This window comes from Vitis riparia, chromosome 8 (genome assembly GCF_004353265.1).
Source record: "Vitis riparia cultivar Riparia Gloire de Montpellier isolate 1030 chromosome 8, EGFV_Vit.rip_1.0, whole genome shotgun sequence".
NCBI classification, from domain to species: Eukaryota; Viridiplantae; Streptophyta; class Magnoliopsida; order Vitales; family Vitaceae; genus Vitis; species Vitis riparia.
This window is the reverse complement of record NC_048438.1, coordinates 2,418,317-2,443,502: the sequence shown is the minus strand read 5'-3', so window position 1 is coordinate 2,443,502 and position 25,186 is coordinate 2,418,317. Positions and strand designations below refer to the sequence as shown.

At 35.2% G+C, this 25,186-nt stretch overlaps 2 protein-coding genes across 8 annotated transcripts in view; one reads left to right on the top strand and one right to left on the bottom strand.

Moving 5' to 3' along the window:
- Positions 1-542: 542 nt before the first annotated feature.
- On the bottom strand, positions 543-16,347 carry LOC117921313 (protein EMSY-LIKE 4-like). 6 transcript variants are annotated; one of them, XM_034839173.1, is made up of 8 exons: positions 16,177-16,340; positions 13,460-13,662; positions 13,177-13,286; positions 12,696-12,888; positions 2,994-3,224; positions 1,455-1,526; positions 1,258-1,315; positions 543-1,170 (listed from the first exon to the last, which is right to left on the bottom strand). In XM_034839173.1, the coding sequence occupies exons 1-8, from the start codon at positions 16,202-16,204 to the stop codon at positions 965-967; spliced, it is 1,101 nt and encodes a 366-aa protein (XP_034695064.1). In that variant the 5' UTR covers positions 16,205-16,340; the 3' UTR covers positions 543-964. The 6 variants fall into 6 exon arrangements, with proteins under 6 accessions (XP_034695064.1, XP_034695065.1, XP_034695068.1 ...); XM_034839174.1 differs by having other exon boundaries at positions 13,460-13,659; XM_034839177.1 differs by having other exon boundaries at positions 1,037-1,147; positions 16,177-16,345.
- A 2,542-nt stretch (positions 16,348-18,889) lies between these two features.
- LOC117921160 (probable polyribonucleotide nucleotidyltransferase 1, chloroplastic) overlaps positions 18,890-25,186 on the top strand; it is an 88,718-nt gene continuing 82,421 nt past the window's right edge. The window contains exons 1-2 of one of the 2 annotated variants that reach the window (XM_034838968.1): positions 18,890-19,252; positions 21,053-21,121. In XM_034838968.1, the coding sequence (XP_034694859.1) occupies positions 18,989-19,252; positions 21,053-21,121 (333 nt within the window). In that variant the 5' untranslated portion in view covers positions 18,890-18,988. The remainder of the gene's footprint in view (positions 19,253-21,052; positions 21,122-25,186) is intronic. The other variant, XM_034838967.1, reaches the window with a different exon arrangement.

Genomic DNA, 25,186 nt, shown 5'->3' with positions numbered 1-25,186 from the left:
TATTTTGGTTTATACAAAAAGTTCTTTCATATTTAATAAAACTTTTATGGTGCCTGTATTGTCCTAAAAATTGTTACTTTGACTTTCAGTTTCAACGTATAGTTAAAACAAAAAACAAAAATGTATCCCAAACGATGCCTAAGGAAGTCTCAAGTCTCTGAACATTTTACTAGGCATTAGGCAAGTTAGAACATTCCTGATATACATGAACCAACTCAAAGGGGAGTGATGAGAGTATAGTTGTGCCTACACTCTTTTAACATTTAACAAGGCTTTTTAGGTTTCCTGCTTCATCCTACATGCATGTTCCTACCACATTGGCCTATTTTCTATAGTAAAAGAGAGCGTGGTCAATGCATGTTTAATGCATATCACCTATATGAGCAGTAGAGTGTTTAAAGTTTACTTAAGCAGAATCCTGGACATGCCCAGGGATTGCTAACATGTTTCCAGGCATGCTAAAGCAGTACACTGATTAACACTAACACTCCACAGACCGACCCAGAGGCTATTGTGAAGCATGTGTTCTAGGTATCAGAACCTGAAAACAATCCCAACTAGGCAAACCCATTTCTAGGATCACTGTTGGATTTAATTTTGATGCTGTTTCAGATCACAAACCAGTGGAGCATATACACTCGATACAGAAAAACCTAGAGCAAATGTCAGCTAAAGCACATCTCAGTTGCCTTTGATACACAAAACTAAGTAATTTAATTCCCTAATGATCAGAAAGCAATTTCTGAAGAATAAGGAGAATCAAAATCAAATATTCAGTTGGTAACAGTAAGCTATAGGTTAGGGACCCAAATTCCACCGCCTACAAAATGAAGCAGAAACTCAAAACAAGGGGGAAAACTGTACCAACCTTCCCTTGTGTGGAAACCTGTACAACTGAGATGTGTTCTTTCTTCATCTCTTCATATCTACAGCAGCTTGCATGTGGTAAATTAGTCAGGCCCCATCAAAGAGTGTCTTCATCATCTTGCAAATTGTTGTTGCAATGTCCTCCAAATCTATCAAAATGAGTTTGAACAAAACCTTCACCAAAATAGCCATTCAGCCGATCCATGTGCCCTCCATAGAAGTTGTTCCGTAACACCATTTGCTGCTCAATTCCTGGAAGCTCATCATGGGAGAAGTGATGCTGCAAATGATTGGGATGATCATCTGGAAGATGAAATATCTGTCCCTAAGATTCACAGGAAAATGAGCCAAAGCAGAAAAACATAAGGATTACAAAGATAATATACTCACCAGCATCTGCCACTTCAGCCAGTTTAGCAAGTGCTTCAAGGATGGCTGCTTCATGCTCCTACTCCAAAATAGCAAGATATTGGCCATATTTAATTAGAATCTAACAAATACAAATTCCACCACACATCATACTGATAGAACATGACACAAACAGTAAGCAATCTGTGCAACGCATCAAAGAATGAAGTAAAACTTACTCGAAGGATTGATTTTGCACTCTCAACTCGATATAGATCAGGGCTCTCTCTTCCAAAGATCATCCTCTCCACCTTCCAAACAACAGGTTCAAAAACAGCTACAGTAAAGAACTTCTTGCAAGAATCAACAGCTGTTTCTTATGCTAAAAAAACTATTAGAAACTCATAAGAAATATCATGATTGTCCACTAGATCCCCTGAACATATGAAAATTCCACTGAATATAGTGCCATGCAAGGATGAAAATATCAGGACATATCAGCGATATATCGCCGATATATCGTGTATCAGAGAAGGTGGATACGATATATAAGTAAGATATATCGTCTGACAGAAATATCAGTAAATATCGGCGATATATCAGTAATCATGGATATATCGATGATATAAGCAAAATATCGGTCCTAAATGGAAAAAAATCGCTAAAATTTCGGAGATATATTGAATATATCGGAGATATATCGATGAAAAATCGATAAAAAATTAAATTATCATAAATAAGTTAATTTTAATTATCTTATAATTTATTTTGTACATTAATTAAATATAAAACAAATATAAAATCATAAATAAAATTATCAATATTTTTAAATAAAAATATTTTGTATCAAAATGTACCAATATTTTTAAATAAAAATCATAAATATATTTAAATAACATAATTAGTACATTTGCAATAATTTAGTTTTAAATTAATAATTTTATTTTATTTTGATATTCAAGTGTAATGATAATATGTTGAGAATAAATTAACTTAGCATAACATTGAATTTATATTAGTACATTTTTACAATTAATTAATATATTTGCAATAGAGGTAAGTAAATTAACTTAACATCGTAATATATTTAAATTATATAATTAGTATATTTGTAATAATTTAACTTCATAATGAGTTTACATTTACAAAATTCACATTTCTTATCAACCGACACTAAATAATTAAATTTAATATCGCAAATCATATCATACATATATTAATTTCTTTAACAAAATAATTTTAAAATGTCTATTATACTTTTAATTTCATTTTTAAGAGTTTTTTCTTATATTTTCATAAGTTTTGATGAATTTTTTGTCTATTGATATTGTCAATCAAACTTACAAGAATTTTTTTCTCATTCACCATTCCAATGTATAACATACATCAAGCATCAGCCAAGCAAAATGGAACAAACCTCATACATGAAGCATCTCCCAAGCAAAACCAAGAATTTTTGCATATTTTTGTTGTTCTACTTCAATTTAAAAACATTATGCATTCCCAATTGTATTTAATAAAAATTATTTGAGCTTGGTGTAGCCATGCCTTCTATGAACAACATAAGCTTAACAAAGTTTTATGATAGAATGGATTCGAGGATTCAGGTAATGCAGTCCATCAATACCCAAATAATAACCACATAAATTCTACATCCAAGTGGTGCCAGTTTAATTAGCCTTTTAATTATCTGCAATTCAGCATCTAACTTCAATAGAAGTTCAAATATCTCAGCATCCAATGGAAATATATATAAAACTAGAAAAATCTAGTCTCACCTCTTGAATTAGCTTATCTGTTTCTCGGATTTCAATAAGATCATATCTTTTCTTGAAATTACCACCATCAGGAGCATGAAAAGCCATCTTTGTTTGTGATGCTCCTGTAGCTCTACCTTTGATTGAAGATGGATCCTGAATTTTATGACCAACTGCATTCATTGGCAGCCCAGCATTCCCAGTGGAGAAAACAACCAATTCTCTGTGGTTTTCACCATTCTTCAATTTTGCCTAGACATAATCAAGGGACATCTGACATTACAAGCAAAAACAAAATGTGTTTTTTCCAAATCTTAATGAACTAATGAAGGCACTGAGCACAGATCTGATAATTATACAAATATACAACAAAGGATATAAATAAGCAACCGTGTATGGATACAAAAAGATTCAGCCTTTTTACTGTTTCAGAAATACAGAATCCTTACCAAAAAGGTCACCTGGATTGGCAGCAAGATTAGAACATATAAACTAAGGGCTGCTTCAAATTGACTCCAAGAAAGCACCTTATTAGAACTAAAGTTCGACAAGATTTTAATAACAAAGACCCCAAATCCAAATTTTAGATTAAATTATATCTACAGATTAATGTTGTTGCAATATGCAAAGATAAATATATTAAAATACAACTAATAAAAGAGGTGGTGCAACCCCAGGAACATGGGAAGTGTATAAAGGGCGCCCAAACCCAGAAAGGAAAAAATAAATAAATAAAAACAGCACCTCCTATTAACAAGAACTCAACCAGTCAATAAAATCTAACATAGACAAGCTCCTGCATCATGGGACTTTCTTGACTGAAACAATAAGGGATCACATGATATCTAGGGATTAATATGTGGATTGCAACCCAATAAGGAATACAAGGATCTAAATCTGAACATATTCATAGATCAAAATTCTTATTCCATAGAGGAAAATTGGATTTCCATTCACTAAAGCCATGAACCTAATTTAAAACAGTTTAGAACTACATAAGTTGAATTATAAGTTGAACCAAATTAAATCACATATAGACCACAGTGATAGATGGAGATCCTATAGGCTAATGTTCCTTTCCTGAAGGAAGGGGTGTAGACAGAAAACATAACTAATTTTATTGACTTCTAATGTAATTTGTTGACTACATGATTCCAATGCTATTAAGGAAATTAGTCAAAATTCAAGTTGATCAAGGTTCAAGCCTATAAAAGGAAGAGGGAAAAGGGAGAGGAAAAATGAGACAAATTCACAGACTAGATAACTCAAAAAGTAAAAACAAAAATTTGATAGCTTTCAACTTCTTCAAATGTGTCTGTTAAGCTTCAAATGAATCCTACAAGCTCAACTTGATAAACAAGCCTTAGACCATGTTATGTTTACTAATAGGATAGGATATACACATCCTATGATATTATTTCTAGCATCTTAATCTTTGGTGTTAAAAAAATGTTAAATCCCTCTCCTATTTAGCATTATATGGAGAGCTCTCTGCACTTTATGTTAAATTTTATAAATAAAAAATATCACATTGTGTTGAATAATAATATATTTAAAGCATTTTTTCTATATATTAAATGATATATGAATTAAAACTATTTTAAGTGGTATATATATATTAATTAAAAACTTTTTGTTTCCAGGAGTAATTAACATGAAAAAAAAAATCTAAAGTGAGAGAGAATGGATGGAAGCAATGAACTTTTTTCTTTTTTTTTTTTTTTTGATAGGGAAAGATAAAATATATTAATAGTGCCTAACAAAAGGGCACACAAAATTATACACTTTGCGTACAAAAGCACGAAAAGGCCAACTAAGTTGAGAGATAAACAAAAAACAACTCCCCCACCTCACTTGGAGCTCAGCCAATCAATGAAGTCCAACATGGACAAAGAGCTATCACCTACATACACTCGAACCCACCCTCAAAAAATATACATGAACGATTGCTTGATAACTTGGTCCTCTTTTCCAAAATTTTCAAAAACTTTCCTATTTCTTTCTTTTCAGATGGTCCAAAATAAGCACAAAGGAGTAGCTTTTCAAGTTTTCTTCCTGACAAAAGATCCAAGTCATCTTAAGAGGGTCTCTCTTACTATGGAGTGCATCACCCACTCAATCCCAAATAAAGAAAAAGCAATTTGTCACAACATGACTGCTTTCGAGTAGCAAAGGAGGATATGATCAATGGTTTCTTTTTCTCCTTTGCACAAATAGCATCTATTTAAGATTCATCATCCCCTTCTTTTAAGCCAATACAACGTCAATATCTTCCCTTATGTAGCTTCCCACATGAAAAAGCATGCCCTCATCAGGACCCAAGGATTCTAAATCATACTTATAGGGAATGCCTCTAATCTTTCAATGTATAAGAAGGAATAAAGAGATTTAACTAAGAAATCGTCACATCTTGTGTTCTACCAAACCATCTTTTCCTCCATATCTCAAAAATTGACTATGCTTGTAATCTCTTGAAAAAAACCTCTACCTTGTTTATTTCCCAATCATAGATCTGTCTTGTAAATTTAGAGTTCCAACACCCATCCTCCCTTTTCTGCTCCCATAACTACCCAAACATCTTGAGTGGTGACTATAAAGAATAACACGGGGAAAGTCACACCTAAAGGTCCATCTCTACACCACTTATCCATCCAAAACTCCACCCTCTACCCATTTTCCACTCTGATAACTATTCTACTCTTAAAGTCTTCCCACCCACGTTTGATAGCTTCACCTCATACCCTTTCCTCAAGATGGAAGCAATGGATATACATATGTGTGTGTGTGTGTGTGTGTGTGTGTAAGCCATGGGCTTATTAAATCTCATGTAGAAGGTATATCAGAGAAAGGTTGAATAAGTTATCTCATTCTTTATTGTGGAAATCTTTCAATTATTGTTCCAATTTCTAGGAGTTTTAATGCTATAAATAAGTTGCCTTTATTTGGTTTGGTAATTTCTATAGTAAGGAGATTCTTGTAACATGTTACCTGATATCATAGGCAAATTGTTTCCTAAAATTAGTGAGTTTTTCTAGGTAAGTTAGTAACTATATCCTATGAATAATGGAATGGTATTTTCCGCCACTCCATTATTTATAGTAGTGTATTTTCTTCTCTATTAAAGAAATGGAAAATAAAATTATTTTTCCTTCTCATATTTCTTCATGGTATCAGAGCCTCCTCTGAAACCTTAGTTTTCCAAATGACAAAATACGAAATGGCCATAGAAAGGCAAGGCTCAATCTCCAAAGTCACCTCCAATAATGAAGTCATTGTCTCAAACAACAATGGAAGATCATATGGCAATCTTCTTCCCATTACAGGACACAAACTGAATATGCACAACTATCTCGAGTGGTCCCAATCTGTCATGATGTTCATCTGCGGAAAAGGGAAAGATGATAATCTCGGTTGTAGTTCCTCCTAAGAAAGAAATCCAAAATTTAAATCATTGAAATCAAAAAATAACACAGTCATGCCCTGGCTTATCAACTCCATGATCAATGATATAGGAGAAAACTTTTTGCTCTATGGAACTATGAAGGAAATATGGGATGCAGCTAAGGAGACCTACTGCAGCAATGAAAATACATCAAAATTGTTTGAAGTTGAAAGTATTCTCCATGACCTATATCAAGGAGACATGTCTATCACTCAATACTTCAACACACTCACACATCACTGGCAACAGTTGGACATGTTCAAAGAACATGATTGGGACTACCCAGAAGATGGAATCAGGTATAAGAAGATCATCAAAAAGAGAAAAAGATTCAAGTTTTTTATGAGACTCATTAAGAATCTTGATGAAGTTCGAGGGACGTTGTTGGGATCAAAGCTTCTACCTTATCAGAGAAGCCTTCTTAAAAGTCCACAGAGAAGAGAGCCGATAAAAGAAAATGACGGGATCACAAAATGCCACACCTACCATAGAAAATTCTGCCCTTGTTGCTCGAGGGATTCAGCACCATAGCAATGATAATTGGCAAAAAAAAGGACAATCGTGGTGTGATCACTATCGCAGACCTGGACACCCCAAAGAAACCTGTTGGAAGATTCATGATAAACCAGCAGATTGGAAGCCTACACGTCCTTCTATTGACAAAGAAAGTCATGGCAATTTGGTCTCAATTGATGGGAACTTCACACCATCTAAACCTAGTCTTTCCAGCAAAGAAAAACTGAAACCTCTGCAAAAAACGTTCGATCAATCACAACAAGCTCCTGTCACCTCTGAAATTGGAACTAGGTCCTTGGCACAAAAAGGTAATTTTTTAAATGCCTTAACTGTTTAATAAAGAGAAGATGAGTCCATGGATTGTGGACTCAGGAGCATCAAACCATATGACTAGAAATGCTAATATTTTCCACAAATATAGCCCATGACATGAAAATTTTACTATCAGGATAACAAATGGATCTCTCTCAAAGGTGGTTGGTATAGGCTTTATTATTATTTCAAAGAATCTAACCCTGGATTCTATTCCTTATGTTCCAAATTTGGACAGTAATCTACTGTCTATTAGCAAATTCACTTGAGAACTCAGTTGTGTTACTAAATTTTTCCCAAACTCTTGTGAATTTCAGGACTTGGATTCAGGGAAGACAATTGGCAATGCTAAGAAGTGTTTGGGGCTCTATCTCCTCAAAATTGATGATTTGCTTGAAAGACAAGCTTCCAAGGCAAATGGTGATGCGTCAAAAGGTCAGTTTAATAAAAGCTCTTTTTCAGTTGATAATTCTGATAATGATAGTGCAGAAATGTTGCGGCACTATAGGTTAGGTCATCCAAATTTCTTATACCTAGAGAAACTTTTTCCTTCATTATTCAATAATAAAAGTCCAAAATTTTTCAGTGTGAAATTTGTCAATTTTCAAAACATGTCCATAATTCCTACCCCAATCAACCATAGAAAGTGTCTTGTCCTTTCCCAATGATCCATAGTGACGTGTGGGGGCCTTCTCTAATCAAAAATATCACCAGAACTCGATGGTTGATATCTTTTGTTGATGATCACACTAGGATTACATGGCTATTTCTCATGAAAGAAAAATCAAAAGCTGGTTAGAATTTTAAAATTTTCAACAATATGATTCAAACTCAATTCCAAACCAAAATACAAGTGTTAAGAGCTGACAATGCAAAAGAGTACTTCAAATCAATCATTGGTGATTGGGAGCTAACACTGAGTTCTGGACTGATCAGTGGTGTGGTAATGTGGCACTGTCCCAAAATTTTCCCCAGTTATTTGCCTTGACGGTTCATAGGAATGCAACGGTCAATGAAGTGCAGGATTCAAGTCTTGGTCAAGGGTTGGAATCTCAGATTTTCAAGAGACTTTAATGATTGGGAGCTGGACTTGATAAGAGACTTGCTTAATATGCTGAGGGACTTCAGGATATCTTCAGAGGAGGACTCGGTTTCCTGGAAAGGAGGGGGTCATGGCTGTTTCGGGGTTAAGGATGCTTATTATCTGTTGGTTGTCCCCAATGACTGCGCCTTCCCGATTAATTGCATTTGGGTGGATAAGGTTCCAACCAAAGTCGCTTTTTTTGCTTGGGAAGCCACGTGGGGGAAGATTCTCACTTTGGATAGGCTTAAAAAACGGGGGTGGCAGCTCCCTAATCGTTGTTTTTTGTGTAGTTGTGACGAGGAAAATGTAAATCATATTCTTTTACACTGTATAGTGGTTAGGGTCCTTTGGGAGATCATCCTTGGCCTCTTTGGGGTTCACTGGGTGTTCCCAGAGTCAATTAAAGAGGTGTTATTTAGTTAAAGGGGCTCTTTTGTGGGGAAAAAAAGGAAAAAGATCTGGAATTCCATCCCGTAGTGTATGTTTTGGATGGTATGGAAGGAAAAGAATAGATTAGCTTTTAAGGGGGGTTCTTTAGCTATACAGAAACTCAAAAATTCTTTTGTTTGTAATTTGTGGAGTTGGGTTAAGGTGTACATTGGAGAGGAGTCCTCTTCGCTCTTAGGCTTTTTGGAGTGGCTAGCGGCCACTTAAGGGTTGGTGAGGTTGTTCTTTTTTATGTTCTTGTTTTAGGTTGCTATGTATACTCCCTGTATATTTTGTGGCTTTTTGCCCCTTAATGTATTTGTGCTTATCTATCAAAAAAAACAAAATCAATCATTGGTGATTATCTCTTAAGTTAAAGCATAGTACATCAAAGTTCTTGTGTAGATACTCCTCAACAAAATGGGGTCATTGAAAGAAAAAATAGACATCTTCTAGAAGTTGCTAGATCACTAATGTTTTCTACATATGTTCCAAAACATTTATAGGGTGAGGTAGTTCTTACAGTAGCTTATCTTATAAATAGAATGCCTTCTCTCAAGTTTTAAACTACCAAAATCCTTGCCAAGTTCTTCTCAATTTGTATCCTAGAACTCGAATTATTTCCACCATTCCCATTACAATGTTCGAGTACTCTACATTTGTTCACATACATCAACAAAACCGAAACAATCGAGTGCATATTCATTAGGTACTCCCCAAATCGAAAAGGGTACAAGTGTTATTCACCAATCACAAAAAAAATACTACAACTCTATGAATGTCACATTTTTTGAACAACCTTACTATCTCAAATCTGATAATCAGGGGGAGAATTACACACAGGAATACCAGCTTTGGGATATTGAAGTCAATATTCCAAACTTGTCTCACAATCCTTCAAATCCATACACTAATCCTATTCTTAAATTCCTCGAGCCGAATCACTAAAGTATGTCCTCGACTTACTAAAAGAAATAGGGATGCTCAGGTGCAAGCTTGCTAATACTCCGATGGATTGAACAACTAAACTAGGAGCAAAAGAAGACAGTGCACAGGCAGACAAAGGCAGATACAAAGACTAATGGGAAAACTCATATCTTTCTCACACTAAACCCGATATCAATTTCTCTACTAGTGTGGTAAGTCAATTCATGAACAATCCAACCAAAGAACACATGGAGGTTATACATCAAATCCTAAGATACCCAAAGATGACACCAAGGAAGGTTTTATACTTCAAGAAGACGTCAAGCAAAGATATTGAAAACTTCATTGATGTTGATTGGGTCGATTTAGTTACTGACCGTAGATCATCATCTAGATATTGGACCTATGTGTGGGCAAATCTAGTTACATGGCGAAGAAAGAAACAAATTGTTGTGTCAAGGAGGAGTACAGAATTTAACTTTAGAGTCATAGCACACAACATGTGTGAAGGAATGTGGCTGAGAAGGGTACTAAGAGAATTAAGAATCTCAGTTGAGAAACCTATGAAGATGTTTTGTGACAATCAGTCTACTATAAGCATTGCTAAGAACCCAATTCATCATGACAAGATGAAACATGTAGAGGCAAATCATCACTTCATAAAGGAAAAAATAAAGGGATAATTCAGTTGGTAGACCAACCAACATGCCTTCAAATAGCAAATATCCTCACCAAAGCTCTATTGAGGATCACCTTTGAAGATTTTAATACCCAGCTAGGCTTGATCAACATCTAGAACCTAGCTTAAGGGGGAGTGTGGAAATCTTTCAGCTATTGTTCTAATTTCTAGGAGTTTAACAGTTGTAAATTGGTTGGCTTTATTTGGCTTAATATTTTCTATAATAAGGAGATTCTAGTAGCATGTTACCTAATCTCATAGGCAGATTGTTTCCTAAAATTTGTGAGTCTTTCTAGGTAAGTTAGTAGTTGTATCCTGTGAATAATGGGATGGTATTTACAGCCACTCCATTATTCATTGCAGTGTATTTTCTTCTCCATTCAAAAAATGGAAAATAGAATCATTTTTGTTTCTCATATTTCTTCATTTATCCTATCTCATTGTAAACCAAATATGAAATAGAATAGCAATGTATTTTCTTCTCAAGAACTGGAAAATAGAATCATTTTTCCTTCTCATATTTCTTCATTTATCCTATCTTACTGTTAACCAAATATGAAATTGAATACCCTATCTCACTTGTTATACTATCCTATATCATGTCCAATGAACCAAACTTGACCTTAGTGTACAGAAATAGAAAACCTCCCTAGTCTAGTTTTCTTAAGATGACAACTATTCTAGTTGTTAGCATTTGGCAGAGATGGCAGTTCAAAATCTAAACTTGTGATGCATCTTTTAAGGGCACACTAAAAATGAGTTTATAATGTGGCAAGAGTAGGAAGATAAGTTCAACAACTAAAATTTAAACCTTGGAGGCTCTCGTTCTCTTTGTTTAAGAGAGTTAGTGGATTTTGATACAAAGTATGGGGGTTCTGTTGATTTTAGAAATTCCAATCAGGATTTCAAAGTTTTCAAACAAGCATCTCTTTTTTATCAAATTGGCATTTAGAAAAAGATATGCCAATTAGGACACAAAAAGGAGATTTTAATTTTTATAGTGGTCCAACTCAACTCAATTCCAAACCATACTTGAAATTCCTTAGGATACGGATAAAAATGGCAAAATATGTTTGAGAAACATTTTTATGATGTGGCTAGAAAACTTGACCAAAATTTTCTTCTTGGTCAATATAAAAGAACTACAATCAAGACCCGCCCTACCCATCCAAATCCTTTTACCAGTTTGCTAGGACTAATTTCATTGATCTCATTATTTAGGCAGAAAACAAAGTAGTTTGGCTAAAATCTAGACAATGACTAATGAAGGTTACTTTAAGAAGCAAAAACAATTAGTCATCTCAGAACATGGATTGGTACCATTTAGGGGGTACTGGCATTAATCACAACCTATGCTACAAGAACAGTTCAACAGAGGACATGTGTCCTATCAAAGACCATTTCTAATCAAACACGTATAAACACATGTTGAACACATCACACGGGATTTGAGAATCTTAATACAAAATGTTGAATATTGATCAAAGAGACAAACACATTGTCTAAATAGAGACAAGGAATATATAGAGGAATGCAATTGTAAAGGGGAAAAAAATTAAATATACTTTACACCTTTAACCTTTAGCGTGTCTTGCACTTTGTCCCCTTACATTCAAAACCCAACACTTTTTCCCCTAAACTTGTTAAAGAGTGACGCTTCATCCCCTAAACTTGTTTAAAAGTAAATAAGCAGTTTGTTAAGTCAAAAAAACAAAGCTGAAATACAAAGAAAAATACAAGTCCAAATTCGAAGTTGTCACACTTCACAACTACATGTGAAAATCAAGAAGAGTCATGTGAACATCTCTCTAAAAACAAAAATCAAAACTGTTGATTATCATATTTTGAAAGCATTTGAGAAATTTCACTTCAAAGTTGCTAATTCAAAACTAATTCTATCTAAGTTCGAACCAGTGTTCAAACTTGAACGCAAAAAAGAGCAATCTCTTTTATAATTTTATGGAGAGTTTGTAATTGAGGGCAAAGTGTTGCTCTTTAGCAAACTTGAGGGGCAAAATGTTGGGTTTTAAATGTGAAGGAGCAAAGTGTAAAACCGCCAAAGGTTGAGAGTGCAAAGTATATTTAACCCAAAAAATATATATAGTACTAAGTAGCACTATGTAATATGATTCAAGGCATTCTTAGGTTTCACATAGAGAAAAGAAAGTAGTTTTTAGTATGATTGTAGCAATATCGCATGCATAGATTAGTTCGTGTTCATCTTCCAATCCAGCTAACCCTCCCAACTATACATATAAGTTGAAGCTATTCTACAGAAAGGGAAGAAATGATAGCGCAACATAAAAATTCATCTAGAGCACATGATTTTCTATTTACCGGCACAGAAGCAGGATCAGCTGGTGAAGAAGGCTGACCGTGTGATATATATTTCTGAGACTTTGGAACAGATGTATGTGAAGTCTTCAGTTTTTTCTGTGCAGCATATCTTTCTGAACTAGGAACAATACCAGCAGTGTTCATTTTAGAGGGGGGTGGATCTTGAGCGTAGGAAGTACCCTTCCGCCATTCCCTGTAACATATATAGTAAAAGAGGTAATAAGTAAAATCCTTGTACAGAGACATCATCCCTCATAACTAGGACCACCTGAATGAAAGATATTAAAAGGAGGCCATATGATTTATAAGATAAGAAAATATAAGGAAAACAATGTTCTTATGAGTTTATATAAAAGTTCAAATGAATGGTATGTGGATAACATTTTTCCAATTAATAGGATAACATTATTCATTCTGCTTTGGAATGAAAGAACATGGTTTTATAATTGTATAGCACTGCTCTGAATAGAATTATGAGCACCTTATCATTCTGATGGATTCATTTGAATCTATTTTCATAAGGAGTTCTCGATGTTCTATATCTGTAACATTGAGCTCCTTCCGCAGCTCCGTAATAAGCCCTTCCTTACCCTGCAAATCAAGGATGATTTTTTTACAAGTGAGGTAATATCCAAAATGCTACCCGTGTAACCTAAACATACCTGAAAAGGAGTAAGTTTTAACTGCTAGAATTAACTCCATGCCCTCTTTTGAAATCACTAAAAATACTGGGAAAATGCCAATCAAAGAAGCTTGAAGCATACCCAGGAAAGAACACTAGATTGAGCAATGAAAGCCCTCAAGACAGCGTTATATGCTTCCATCTCCATTCTATGAATTTCACAAGTCACGTCCATATTATCCCTTCCATGTGATTCTTTTACTCTAGCCATTTTTGTACTTCCATAAGCTCGATGGCATATGGAACTGTTAGTACCTTGCATTTGAAGACCTTTGCAGGTTCCTGCTGAACACACCACAATATAAACTAATGCTTTTCAGAAATTCTTATGTAAATTACAACAAAAGAAGCTAAAAATTACATTTTGAGTTGCTAGGGAGCCTGCTCAGCAGCAGAAAACAGAATCCCCTTCCAGTTTTTGAAATAGAAATTTCAAAAATGACACGGAAAACATTTTTGCTAGGTCGTTTCCAGGAATTATTTCTAAAAAACTGTTTAAGAAACATTTCCTGAAAATAAATCATTTAAGAGTCAAGATACTATTTCTTCTATTTTAAAAAATGCCAGCCCTTTTAACAACTAAGGATGATCCAAAAGTGAACATGTTCTTAGTTTTCATTCTCAAAAATTTGAACATTCTTCAAAAATCTATTTTCACTTCTGCAGCCAAACAAACCCAAATTGTTAAACATCAAAGGCTGATTGGTAGCAAAATGAGAATTAATTTTTTTTAAATTTGTTCTCATTTCTGAACAACGTTCTTAAATTTTCCATTCTTGAAAGGGTTATAATTGTTTAAAACCTGCCAAAACACCCTTTTTTCTGTAGATTCTGTTTTCCCAAAGAAAAATGAAAAACCTAACTCCACCAAGCTAAATATCAAAATAAGGCTTACTTTGAGTGTTGATTCCTGTTTTATCCCACTTCCATTTTCCGAGCAAATGAAAGAAATCTTATGACCCAAGGAGAAGATGCAAATTCGAATCCCTTTCCCATTACACTCTCCCATTTTATATAGACTACTAAATAGAAATAGAAACTTAATAAAATAGAATCTAAATAAAATAAAAACCAATCCTAAGGATCCTTTATTCCCTAAACTAAATAGAAACTAATTAGGAATAGAAACTAAATAAAATATAAACTAATCTTGAGGATCCTTTATTTCCTAAACTAAATAGAAACTAATTGGGAATAGAAACCAAAGATTGAAGGATCCTAGGGATCCTTTGTTCGAGTAGTAACATTCCCTCCTCCATCAAAAGAAGCCTTGTCATAAAGACTAAAATTGTGGAAACTTTTGTTGAATCTTGTAAGCATCTTCCCATGTTGCGTCTCTTGGAAACAAGTTGGACAACTGATCTATTGTTCCTTTTCAATTTTATTTTTCTCATCCTCCCTAATATTATTTTCAACTTCACATGTCACGTCCACTTCACTTTCATGACCATCTAATAAAAAAATTTGCTTCCTTTTACATTTATGACCAGGTTCATGCTTCTCATCACAATAATAACAAAGCCTTTTTTCCCTAGCTAAAATCCTCTTAATGGGTGGTAATTGGTTATTCCAATTCATTATAATTCCCATAAATTTCACTGTACTTTCCCTTACTTTCGTTAGAGTCCTTGACTTCCTTGAGAATTGCCTCCATTGTCCCTTTTTGCAACAAGGCTAACCCAATGGTTTGGGCTAGTGTGTTCGGTCAATATATGGTGACTTGATTTTTAATTGCCTATTTCAAGCCACTAATGAAACATTGAACAATAAATTACCTCTGACAACCCGCTAATTCCTGGCCATCAACACTTCAAACTGCTCATGCCCTAACCATAGAAGCCTATTTCAATTTGGTTATTTGCCCAATAAGGCTATCATAGACACTAAAGGCCAAACCTAAAAACATCTATAAAAAACTGTGTCCAATTGATTTCCTTGTTACTAGCCTCGTACCCTTAAAACCATTCCAAGGCCCTTCCTTCTAAATGTAAGGAAGCCAATCCTACCTTCTCTTGGTCCCCAATTCCATTAATTTTAAAAAAATCTGTCACATTTGTAAATCCACCCACTATAATTCTCACCTTCAAAATTTGGAAAATTGAGTTTGGAAAACTTAGTTTGAAAGGAGTTTGTACAGTATGAGTGATAGTTTGTCCCACTTCTGTTGATTGAAGCATTGTTCCCATTACATGATTCCTCTATTCTTGAAGTCATGTGTTCAAATTTTAGGTTTGTGGCTGCAACCATTTTCAACAGTTCTGATAAGGTGGCTGCTTGTTTATCTGATGATTCCTTCAACTGTTTAACAGTACCTTCAAGTCTATATTTTTTGTGCCCTCTAGTCCCTTCTGCCATGATTGATGCCAAGACCGTGCTTTGATACCAAGACCCAAGAGAAGATGCAATTTTCTTATTGAGAATAATTTTCTATCCCTTTCCCATTACATACTCCCTATTTTATATAGACTACTTAATAGAGATAGAACCGAATAAAATTGAATCTAAATAAAATAAAAACTAATACTAAGGATCCTTTATTCCCTAAACTAAATAGAAACTAGTTAGGAATAGAAACTAAATAAAATATAAACTAATCCTGAGGATGAGGGATCCTAGGGATCCTTTATTCCGGTCATGACAAGTAACGAGAAACCAAAGGAAAAAACTTAAACATCACTTTTAGGCATGTTTCCTTTCCTTTCCCAAGACTCAGAACTTCTGAGTTGTAGAGAAATTTTGAAGAACGCCAAAACCTAGTTTTCCTTAGTTTTATCGGGAACCAAACAGGAGAGAACATACCTAAGGCATTGTGCCCGGTGTAATCCATGTGAAGAGTAGGCACTCCGGCGCCCTCCGGTGACTATGTTGTAGCAACGCCTATCCTCTCAATTTTCCGGCGGTCGTCTCCAGCCTTTTGCTTCTACTGGTTTTATTTATCCATTTTCAAAGTCAGTAACATTCATTAGAGTGTTTTATGGAAAGTGTTTTCAATTGAAGTAATATTTTGAAGTTTTTTTTTTTCTTTGGCAAAAATATCTATCCCCGAGCACTTCTTAAAAATATTTTCTAAATTTTATTAAATATTTTACTTTTCTTTAAAAATATTTTTATATTAAAAGTTTATTTCAAAAATAATGTGAAACAAACTCTTAAATCCTACAACTATATACATTTTTTTATAAAACAGATAGAAAAACCTATAGAGAAAAACAAAAGCAATCAATTATTAAACACGTGTATGGCTCATATTTTATTATTTAATAATAAAGTGTCATTTATTTTGTACTTTGATTCATCACATTATATTTTAATTTTATTTATTTGTACCTTAATTTTTTATTTGTATCATGTTTTGGTATATTTGCACATTTATTCAATGGTCCAAACATTAACGTACATTTTTAATGGCTCGGATTTAAAGTTTGGTAGGTATCAATTTGATACTCGAGTATTTTCCTAACGTTTGTTTACCAAATCAATACTTATTGAACATGTAATTTGAGCTATTGAGAGTGCATGGTAAAATCATATCATTTGATGGAAGTACAAAAAATGGGATCAAGCTAAAAAAAAGGTAGGATCAAATATAAATAATAAAACAAGTGCACAAAATAATGAGGTAAACTCTATATAAAGCAATGAACTTAAATATACAAATGTTGCGATTTAATTGATCGCGTTTTTCCATATTTACTAATTCGGTATTGTAATGAGTCCTACTTTTTCATAAATTGAACTTAATGAAGTGAATTTACAAAAATTATATGTATTCTCACAATATTTTAGTTTGGTTCTTATAATTTAAGATGGTAGTTATAAACTATGCCCACGTCTCTAATACATTATTTTCATTAACTATTTTTAGTGGAACAAAGAGTCAAATTTTGAACTATACTTCCTATGGTTTCAATAATCTCTAATCGAATTCATATTATTGATAACATTTATTGCTGAATAAATAACATTTTAATAAAATTAATTATATCACGTACATTAAGTTGCACAAGGTTGCACTTGAGCATAAATAGACTATTTGTTTTTATTTGGGTTATTTAATTAATTATACCTTATATTATGGGCTAATTAATTAAATAAAACTCAATGAACTATATAATGTGACCTTAATCTATGTCTGGTGTCGCAGTCACTTAAATCCATAATTAATCTTTATAGACCCTTTTAGAGTTCAAGGTCAGACTAATCCTCACTCTTATACGTTTTAAAATAACTCTAATCTCCATCTTCATCGGGGAGAGAAGATTCAAGTGGAAGACACATAAGGTCTTTAAGAGTTACCAACTTGGAAAAATAGGGTCTGGGAACATCAAAACTCGAAGGTATAGTTTTTTTAACCTCAAATGTCTAGTTTTTAATTATTATGGCTTTTATTGTGTCGTACCTAAAATGCCAACAAATGTTGCTCTCAATAATATTAACACAACTATTGTCATCCCTAAGATGTAGTGGGATTGGTCATCTATGTTTTTTTGTCATGCTCATAATCACCACAACAACCATAATATCACACATTCTTATCCTCTCCACTTGAACAAATTATTTCCTTTCTTGGTCTCCCCCTATTGGTTGTTAAATTTTAGGTGGCAATATAACTTTAGCACAAATATCTTAAAAAATTGTCCTATCCTCATTAGTTTCAATCGGATATATGGACTTTGCACATGAAGATATAAATGAGTTATTCATGTACTACTAAGAGCACATAGTATAGCATAATATGTTTTCGTATCAACATGCAATAATAGCATGTGCACCGAGAACATGGTGAAGATTAATTTTTTTGCATTAATTACTTATACGACCATTAAATCAAAGTTACGAGTTCTTAACATAATGATAAGTATTTTTTTAGTCAATTAATGAAATTGGACAGTGCACCAAAGCTCATAATACACTACCTCATAATTGAATTACTTATTTTGGTCATTGGGATTTTTTTTTTATTGTGAGTTTTATGATTTAACAAAATTCTATTATAATATATTCTTAATAGTTACGTTGTAAAGTTAAAAAATTCAAATTTGATAAAGTTTATGTAAGAATAAAAAGATAACAACTTAATTTTTTTAATTATCAGAATGAAATAATAATTCGTGAAATTATTATATTATGTATTATTATTGTTATTATTGGATAGGTTACATATAATATTTTTTATATTTATTATTTGTAAATTAACTATTATATTATTTATATGTATATTAATATTATTATTATTTGTTAGGTAATATATAATAACATTTTATATTTTTAAAATAATGATAATAATAATAGAATTATAAAATAAAAATAAAGTGAAAAAGGGAAGGATATACTTATTTTTTTATCTTTTGTATATTTTTGAAAACCGTTAAAAAGGATGATCCTTATGGCAAATTTGACCCGTGGGTGACCCGTAAAGCGAGGGGAGGAGGCCCATTGATGAAGCCCAACCTTAGAACCCAAAACATTTCATCTATCATACCGCGCCATAATAATAACGCAAACGCTCAAAAATCTGAGCTCTGGAGAGAGAAAAACGGATAAAGCCTCTCTCTTTCCGCTCTTCTCCATCATATTCAGTACCAGTCCTTACTCAACAGGAGGCGAAGAAATGCTAGCAAACCCTAGCTTCCACGCTCCATTGCTTCACACCAATCGGTGGAGGCTCCCTCTCTCCTGCAATCTCCACCGCTCTCTCCGCCCCAAAAAGGCCCCACGCAGTTCCTCTTCTCTGCTTTTCTCTTCAAAATCCTGCAGTTTGGTTGTCAGGGCTTTGGCCGAATCCCAAGCTTCCGAGATCAATCCTTCATCTGTCGAGGCGCCGCCGGGCGTTGCTCAGCCCTTCTCAGTGAAAATTCCGGTCGGCGATCGACATGTGAGTTGCGGTGTTATTTGTATTTCCATGTTTTTTCTGCGTCTTGGATGGATTTCCGGGGTTGTTGAATTTTGGTTGTTAATTTATTAACACTCGGAAGTTGCCGGAAAATGAAAAAATATGCATAAATTGTCAAAATCTGCATATATATTGCTTTTGAATGATGGGTAGTTCTCGTTTTCTGATATTGTTTTGGGTTTTCAGACCCATTTTGGTGAACTTTGACTGTAATTTTCTAACACTCCATTTGGATTTGGGGAAGTAGTATGGCGAGGAAAAAGAATTAGGAAGGAATGTCCGAATTTTTCTGTTTAGTTTGCCATGTGAAACACAGAGGAAATGAAATATAACGAAAATTATTAATAACTTACACATTCAAATTTTTTATCCTCTACAAAAAGGGGAGTAAAACTAAGGAATATAGGAAAATTTATTGAATTCATTTTTATTCTTATTTTTATCCTCCATTTTTTTTCATCTTCGAGTTTGTGTGTGAAGTTGGGATATTGCTTTTCATTTTGAGTTTTGGATGATAAGAATTACGAGAATTTGGATGCTCGTCTGGCCAGTGCTACATAGGATAGTTGGAAAATTGAAGAGGGTTGGGGCCACAGAAATGATAGAAATTACAAAGAAATGAATTTATTGTGCAAAACATGCTATGATAAAGTGATAAATACCTTCTTGCACTTTCAGCCAAGGCCCATCGGGCAGGAAAAACAAACAAGTCAACCCATCTTCTTTTAGTCGGGTACCTGAGTCTTTTTTTGCATAGCATGTTCTGTTAAATCATCTATCATTATTTGTTTTTTCATGGCTTCAATTGATAATTAATTGGCTCTCCTCCAGTTCACGTAGGACATTCAACTTGAACAAAGTCACTCCTTCCATTACTCATTAAGCCTATAGGTTTTCATCTAAAAAATTATTAAAACAGAGTGAAGGGTATGGAACGTGCCATCGTTTCTGAAAACTATTTGCTCATTGACTCAGGGACACAAAATAAATCAGCTTGATTTTTTGGCTAAGTACTACCCAAAAATTTGGTTTCCCCCAAGAAACCCTTGATCATCACATTCTAATGGTCCTTTGAGAAATCTATTAAGGAAAATTTCAAATGGATGCTGATGTCTTATAGTACTGTTATCCATGTGTTGCTAACTAATCTAATAGTATTTCATTTTTAGAAATTCCTAAGTTTCATGATTTTAGTGGGTTTCTATAGGATTATTTGGTTTGCCTATGTTCTGTTGTGGTAGAATCTACATGATCTTATGGATTGTGTAAGGCGCATGGTTGCTAAAAAAACGAGTATTATATTGAATGAGAATCTTTTTTATTATTTTAAAATTTGTATGGTTTGAACTTTGAATCAACTTTCACTAGACATCAATAGATGGAAAGTTGATATGAGAGGGATGTCCCATATTGCTTTCTCTTGAAAGCAAACTTATCCTCATTGATTACTTTTATAAGTAGAATAACAAAAAGGTCCCAACAATTTTATGGTCAACAAATGGCACTTTGGCTCCTAACAAAGGCTTTCTATAGTCTACTACAATTTTCTTCCTCTAGATGCATTTCCTTGAGTACAAAGTTTTGGAAAGAAAGTCCTTAATTTCAAGGAATTTGTTATTGATTGGTTAATTCCACATGTAGACTTGTGGCATGAATGCCCTTTGATGGGATCAAGTGCTATATTAAATTATGCTCATTTGGATAAATATGTAATTTTGTTGTTATTATTTTTATTTGATCTTTTCTTTTAATTTTTTAATTTTTATTTTGATTTTTTTACAGATCTTAGTTGAGACAGGTCATATAGGGAGACAAGCTAGTGGCTCTGTTACAGTAACTGATGGTGAAACTGTAAGTTTTGTATCCTCCATGAAGTGTATTTCTACCTATTACAGTAGCAGATGGTGAAACTGTAAATTTATTTCAATTGGTTAGCCAACATTTTGAGTGGACTTCCTTGTCATGCTTTAACCTGTTTATTCAATTGAGTTCCACATGCAGCTTATTTTATTTTTGGTACATTCCAAAGGTCTTTAATATGCCCAAGCATATATACTTGTATATATTGATCAGAAATGAAATTCATGGATAAGGACTTGAAAATACTTATGAAGGATGGGTGGAAAAAAGCCTACTTGTCTTTAGGTCGGATGATAACTCTTATTTGCTCGTGCTTATCTCATATTCCTAGCTACTTTCTTTCCATGTTCAAGATTCCTTCTTCAGTGGCATTGAAAAGTGAGAAATTGCGAAGGGATTTCATCTCGTCAATTGAGACTTAGTGTGTAAGGCTAAGGGGGAAGGGGGATTACGGTTTGAGAAGATTTTTGTAAGGAATCGTGTACTCTATTAGGGAAATGGCTTTAGAGGTTCCTAAAGAAAGGTATGCTCTTTGGCATCAGGCTATCCTAAGCATTTATGGGACACATACTAATGGGTGGGATGCCAACGCTATGGTCAAGTGGTCGCATTGTTGTCCTTGGAAGACCATTGCACAGGTTTTTCCAAATTTTTCTAGATACACTTGGCTGGTGGTGGGAGATGAGACAAGAATTCGGTTATGGGAAGACTTGTGGTTGGGGGATCAACCTCTATGTTCTCAATTCCCAAGTCTATTTAGAATTGTCACAATTAAAAACCTCACTATCTCATTAGCTCTCGGGTCCACTAATTCTTTCTTTTGGAATCTAAACTTCCATCGTAATCTTTCAGATCTTGAAAGACTCATGTCCTCTCTTTCACACTTGCACTATCTCCATTTGCTCATGACTTGGGAGCCTGATCCTTATCTTCTTCAGGTTTATTCATAATAAAGTCATTCTTTTCAGTTTTGTCCAATCATATCAATCCAACTCCATTATTTCCCATTGATTTTGTTTGGAAATCACAAGCCCCATTTAAGGTCAAATCCTTTGCTTGGTTAGTGACACTTAAGAAGGTAAACACCAATGACACGCTACAATTGAGAAGATCCTACCAAGCCCCTAGTTCTGATGTTTGTTTGTTTTGTATGAAGAGTGGTAAAACGATGGATCATATCTTCTTACATTGGCCATTTAGTTTCGGGCTTTGGCACAGACTACTCAACTTGATTCATATGGATTGGGTTCCTCCTAGGAGTATATGTGACATAATGATTATTTCATACAAAGGATTGGGAAATACCAGGAGAGGCAAGGTGTTGTGGCAGTTTGCTTGTTTTGCTTTAATGTGGGTTGTGTGCCGGGAGAGAAATGTTAGGATTTTTGAGGACAATGTGAGAACTTTAGAGGGTCTTTGGGATGCATCTTGTGGTGGGATTTTCTCAAATATTCTCAGTTTTTAAGCATGGAGAAGGGAAAAAGGGGAGGTGGTAGAAGCTGGTTTGCTGTGGACTCGAAATCTTTCGAGATTTCAATCAATTCTATTGGGGGGAAGCTTCATGGGACCATTTTGGAGAGAAGTAAAGGTTTTTCCAATTGGATTAGGTTTGGAGATTCTAGTTTGAGGTGTTTGTTGGAGGGAGTGGAGGCTTGTTGCAGGGAGGAGAAGTTCGGGAAAGTTGTTAAAAGTTGGGAAGAGGAGGGGAGGAGATTTAGGCTGGAAAGGCGTGCTAATGAGGCAGGGAGGTTCATTATCTGCTCTGTACGTGATCTGGAAGCGAAAATGTTCAGTTTGGTGTTTTCGGAGGGAAGAGGGATATTAGGGGGGGTGGGTTTTGCTAGCAGACAAGCTTCGTTATCTGGGTGTTGCTCTACATTCTAAAGACAATGTGGGTTTAGGCATTGTAGGTGCCAAGGAAGGAAAGAGAGATGAAGCACAGGCGGAGGAAGAGGAGAAAAATCGGTCTTTTGTTGAAGTAGCAAAGGCAAAGGTGGGAAGAATAGGGATGCAGTACTTATAAAAAAAATAAAAAAAATAGGGGATGCAGTGTGGCTTCAACTTGGGGGCAGAGCTTTGAGAAGCAGGGAGGAGCAATTAGAGCGTTGTCTTGTGGGAAGGTGGGAAGCAGAGGATGGCCGGTGTCCGGATTTAGGTTGTTTAAGGAATTGGGGGAGGAGGCTATGGAATTTGAAAGGGGGAGTGTGTTTTCGTTTCTGGGAGGAGGCTTTTTTCTTGCAGAATTTGAGGTTGCGGAGGAAGCTGAAAGAGTGTTGCGAAGGGGGAATCAACGCTTTCAGAACAGGATTCTTCATCTAGAGAGATGGGGACCCAAAGTAGGTTGTTTCCGGCCTGGAGTTCATGCAGATCAATGCTAGGTGAGGGCAGTGGGGCTTCCTCTAAATTTTTGGAACCAGGAGGTGTTTAGGAAATTGGGGGATAGTTGTAGAGGGTTGGTTGCTGTAGATGGTGACATAGCTAACTTCACACAACTACAGTGGGCTAGGCTTTTAATGAAGACGGATGGGAAGGATTTACTCGGGTCATTACATTTGGTGGTGGGTTGATTATGCTTCGCAATCCAGTTATGGTGGGAAGTGCTACCTTGGGTCTCGGTGGTGGTGCCGGTGCAAGGAAGGGGGTGGTCGAAGGGTGACAAAGGATGCATGGATTCACATGTGGGAAGCAGCGTGGGACATTCGGGGGTACAAGGAGTAGTTGAGGAAGACAGAGTTGAGCAAGTTGGAGCTGTTTTTGTTGAGTATGGCTTGGGTATGGCGGGGGGTACCGAGGTAGGTGAAGGAAATGATGGGAAAGGGAAGAGAGTAGTTAAGGTGTCCGGAGATGGTTTAGAGGGTGTGGTTTTAAGGGGGAAAGGAAATGAGCTTAGTGTGCATTGGGCCGAGTTAGTTAAGGGGGGAAACATTAAGTTATTGGGAGCCCACGAAGTCTGTCAGCGAGTTGTGGGCTTGAAGGAGTTTAGAGGACGATGGGCTTAGGGTTTCGGGCTAGCCCATTTGTCAAGAAGGCTTGGGCTAGTTGGATAACGTTGAAGGATTAAAGAGAGTTAGGGCTCCTGTTTCTTCGTGTGTGGAGCCGAGACTCGTTGAGGCCATCGTCGGTGCTGCGTCGTTGGTTGCAGTAAGAGGGAAGACTGGAGCAGATGAGGCCCTGTTGGAGGAAGCTTCCAGGTACCCCCATTCCGAAACCTACTCTTTCCTTAGCTTTTGGGGTCGGGGTCTTTCTTCTTCTTCTTCTTTTTGTGGGGGGAAAAGAAGCATTAGAAAAAATGGTAAGGACCTTGAAGGTCTCTGTGGAAAGGAAGACCTTCTAGGTTAGGTTAGAGGGTGAGGTCGGAGGAAAATGGTGTTCGATAACAAAACACAGTAAAGGCTCTGTTTTCGTCTTAGGCTTTGAGAAGGAGGTGGTTAGTTGGTTGATCCATTTAATTCACTTTTGGCTAAAACCCATTTTCTTCAAGATCGTGATTAGGAAATTCCAATTGACATGATCATAGTCCTTCTCGATATTGATTTTGCAAATAACTTCACTATTGACGCTTTTCATCCTTGAATCTATGGCCTCTTAAGCTATGAGAACTACATCTAGGATTTGTATACCCTTCAGAAGGTGTGCTAATAGTTTGTTACTACTTTTACCACCATATTATTGAGTCTTTTTAGCTAAGACTCTCACCAATACCTTATAGAGCCCCCTTAACTAAGCTAATTGGTCTAAAATCTTTCAAGTCCTCTACTCCACCTTTCTTTTAGATTTTTTGATAGGAACCTTTCTTTTAGATCAAAACTGGGAAAGTGACATTTAGACTTCTCTTGAAGGAACTATTATTAAAAACTGCCTGAAAAACCATCACTTCTTGCTTAACAAAGTCCTTGTAAAGCCACCAATATGCCATGGTGAAGCCATCTAGCCTTGAGGCTTTATCCCCACACAAGCTAGATAGAATGGCCCAAACTTTCTCCTTAGCGAATGGAGTCTCTAGGCTTGTAGCTTCCTCGCTCCTCATTGCTTCAAAATCATTCAATTGATATTGGC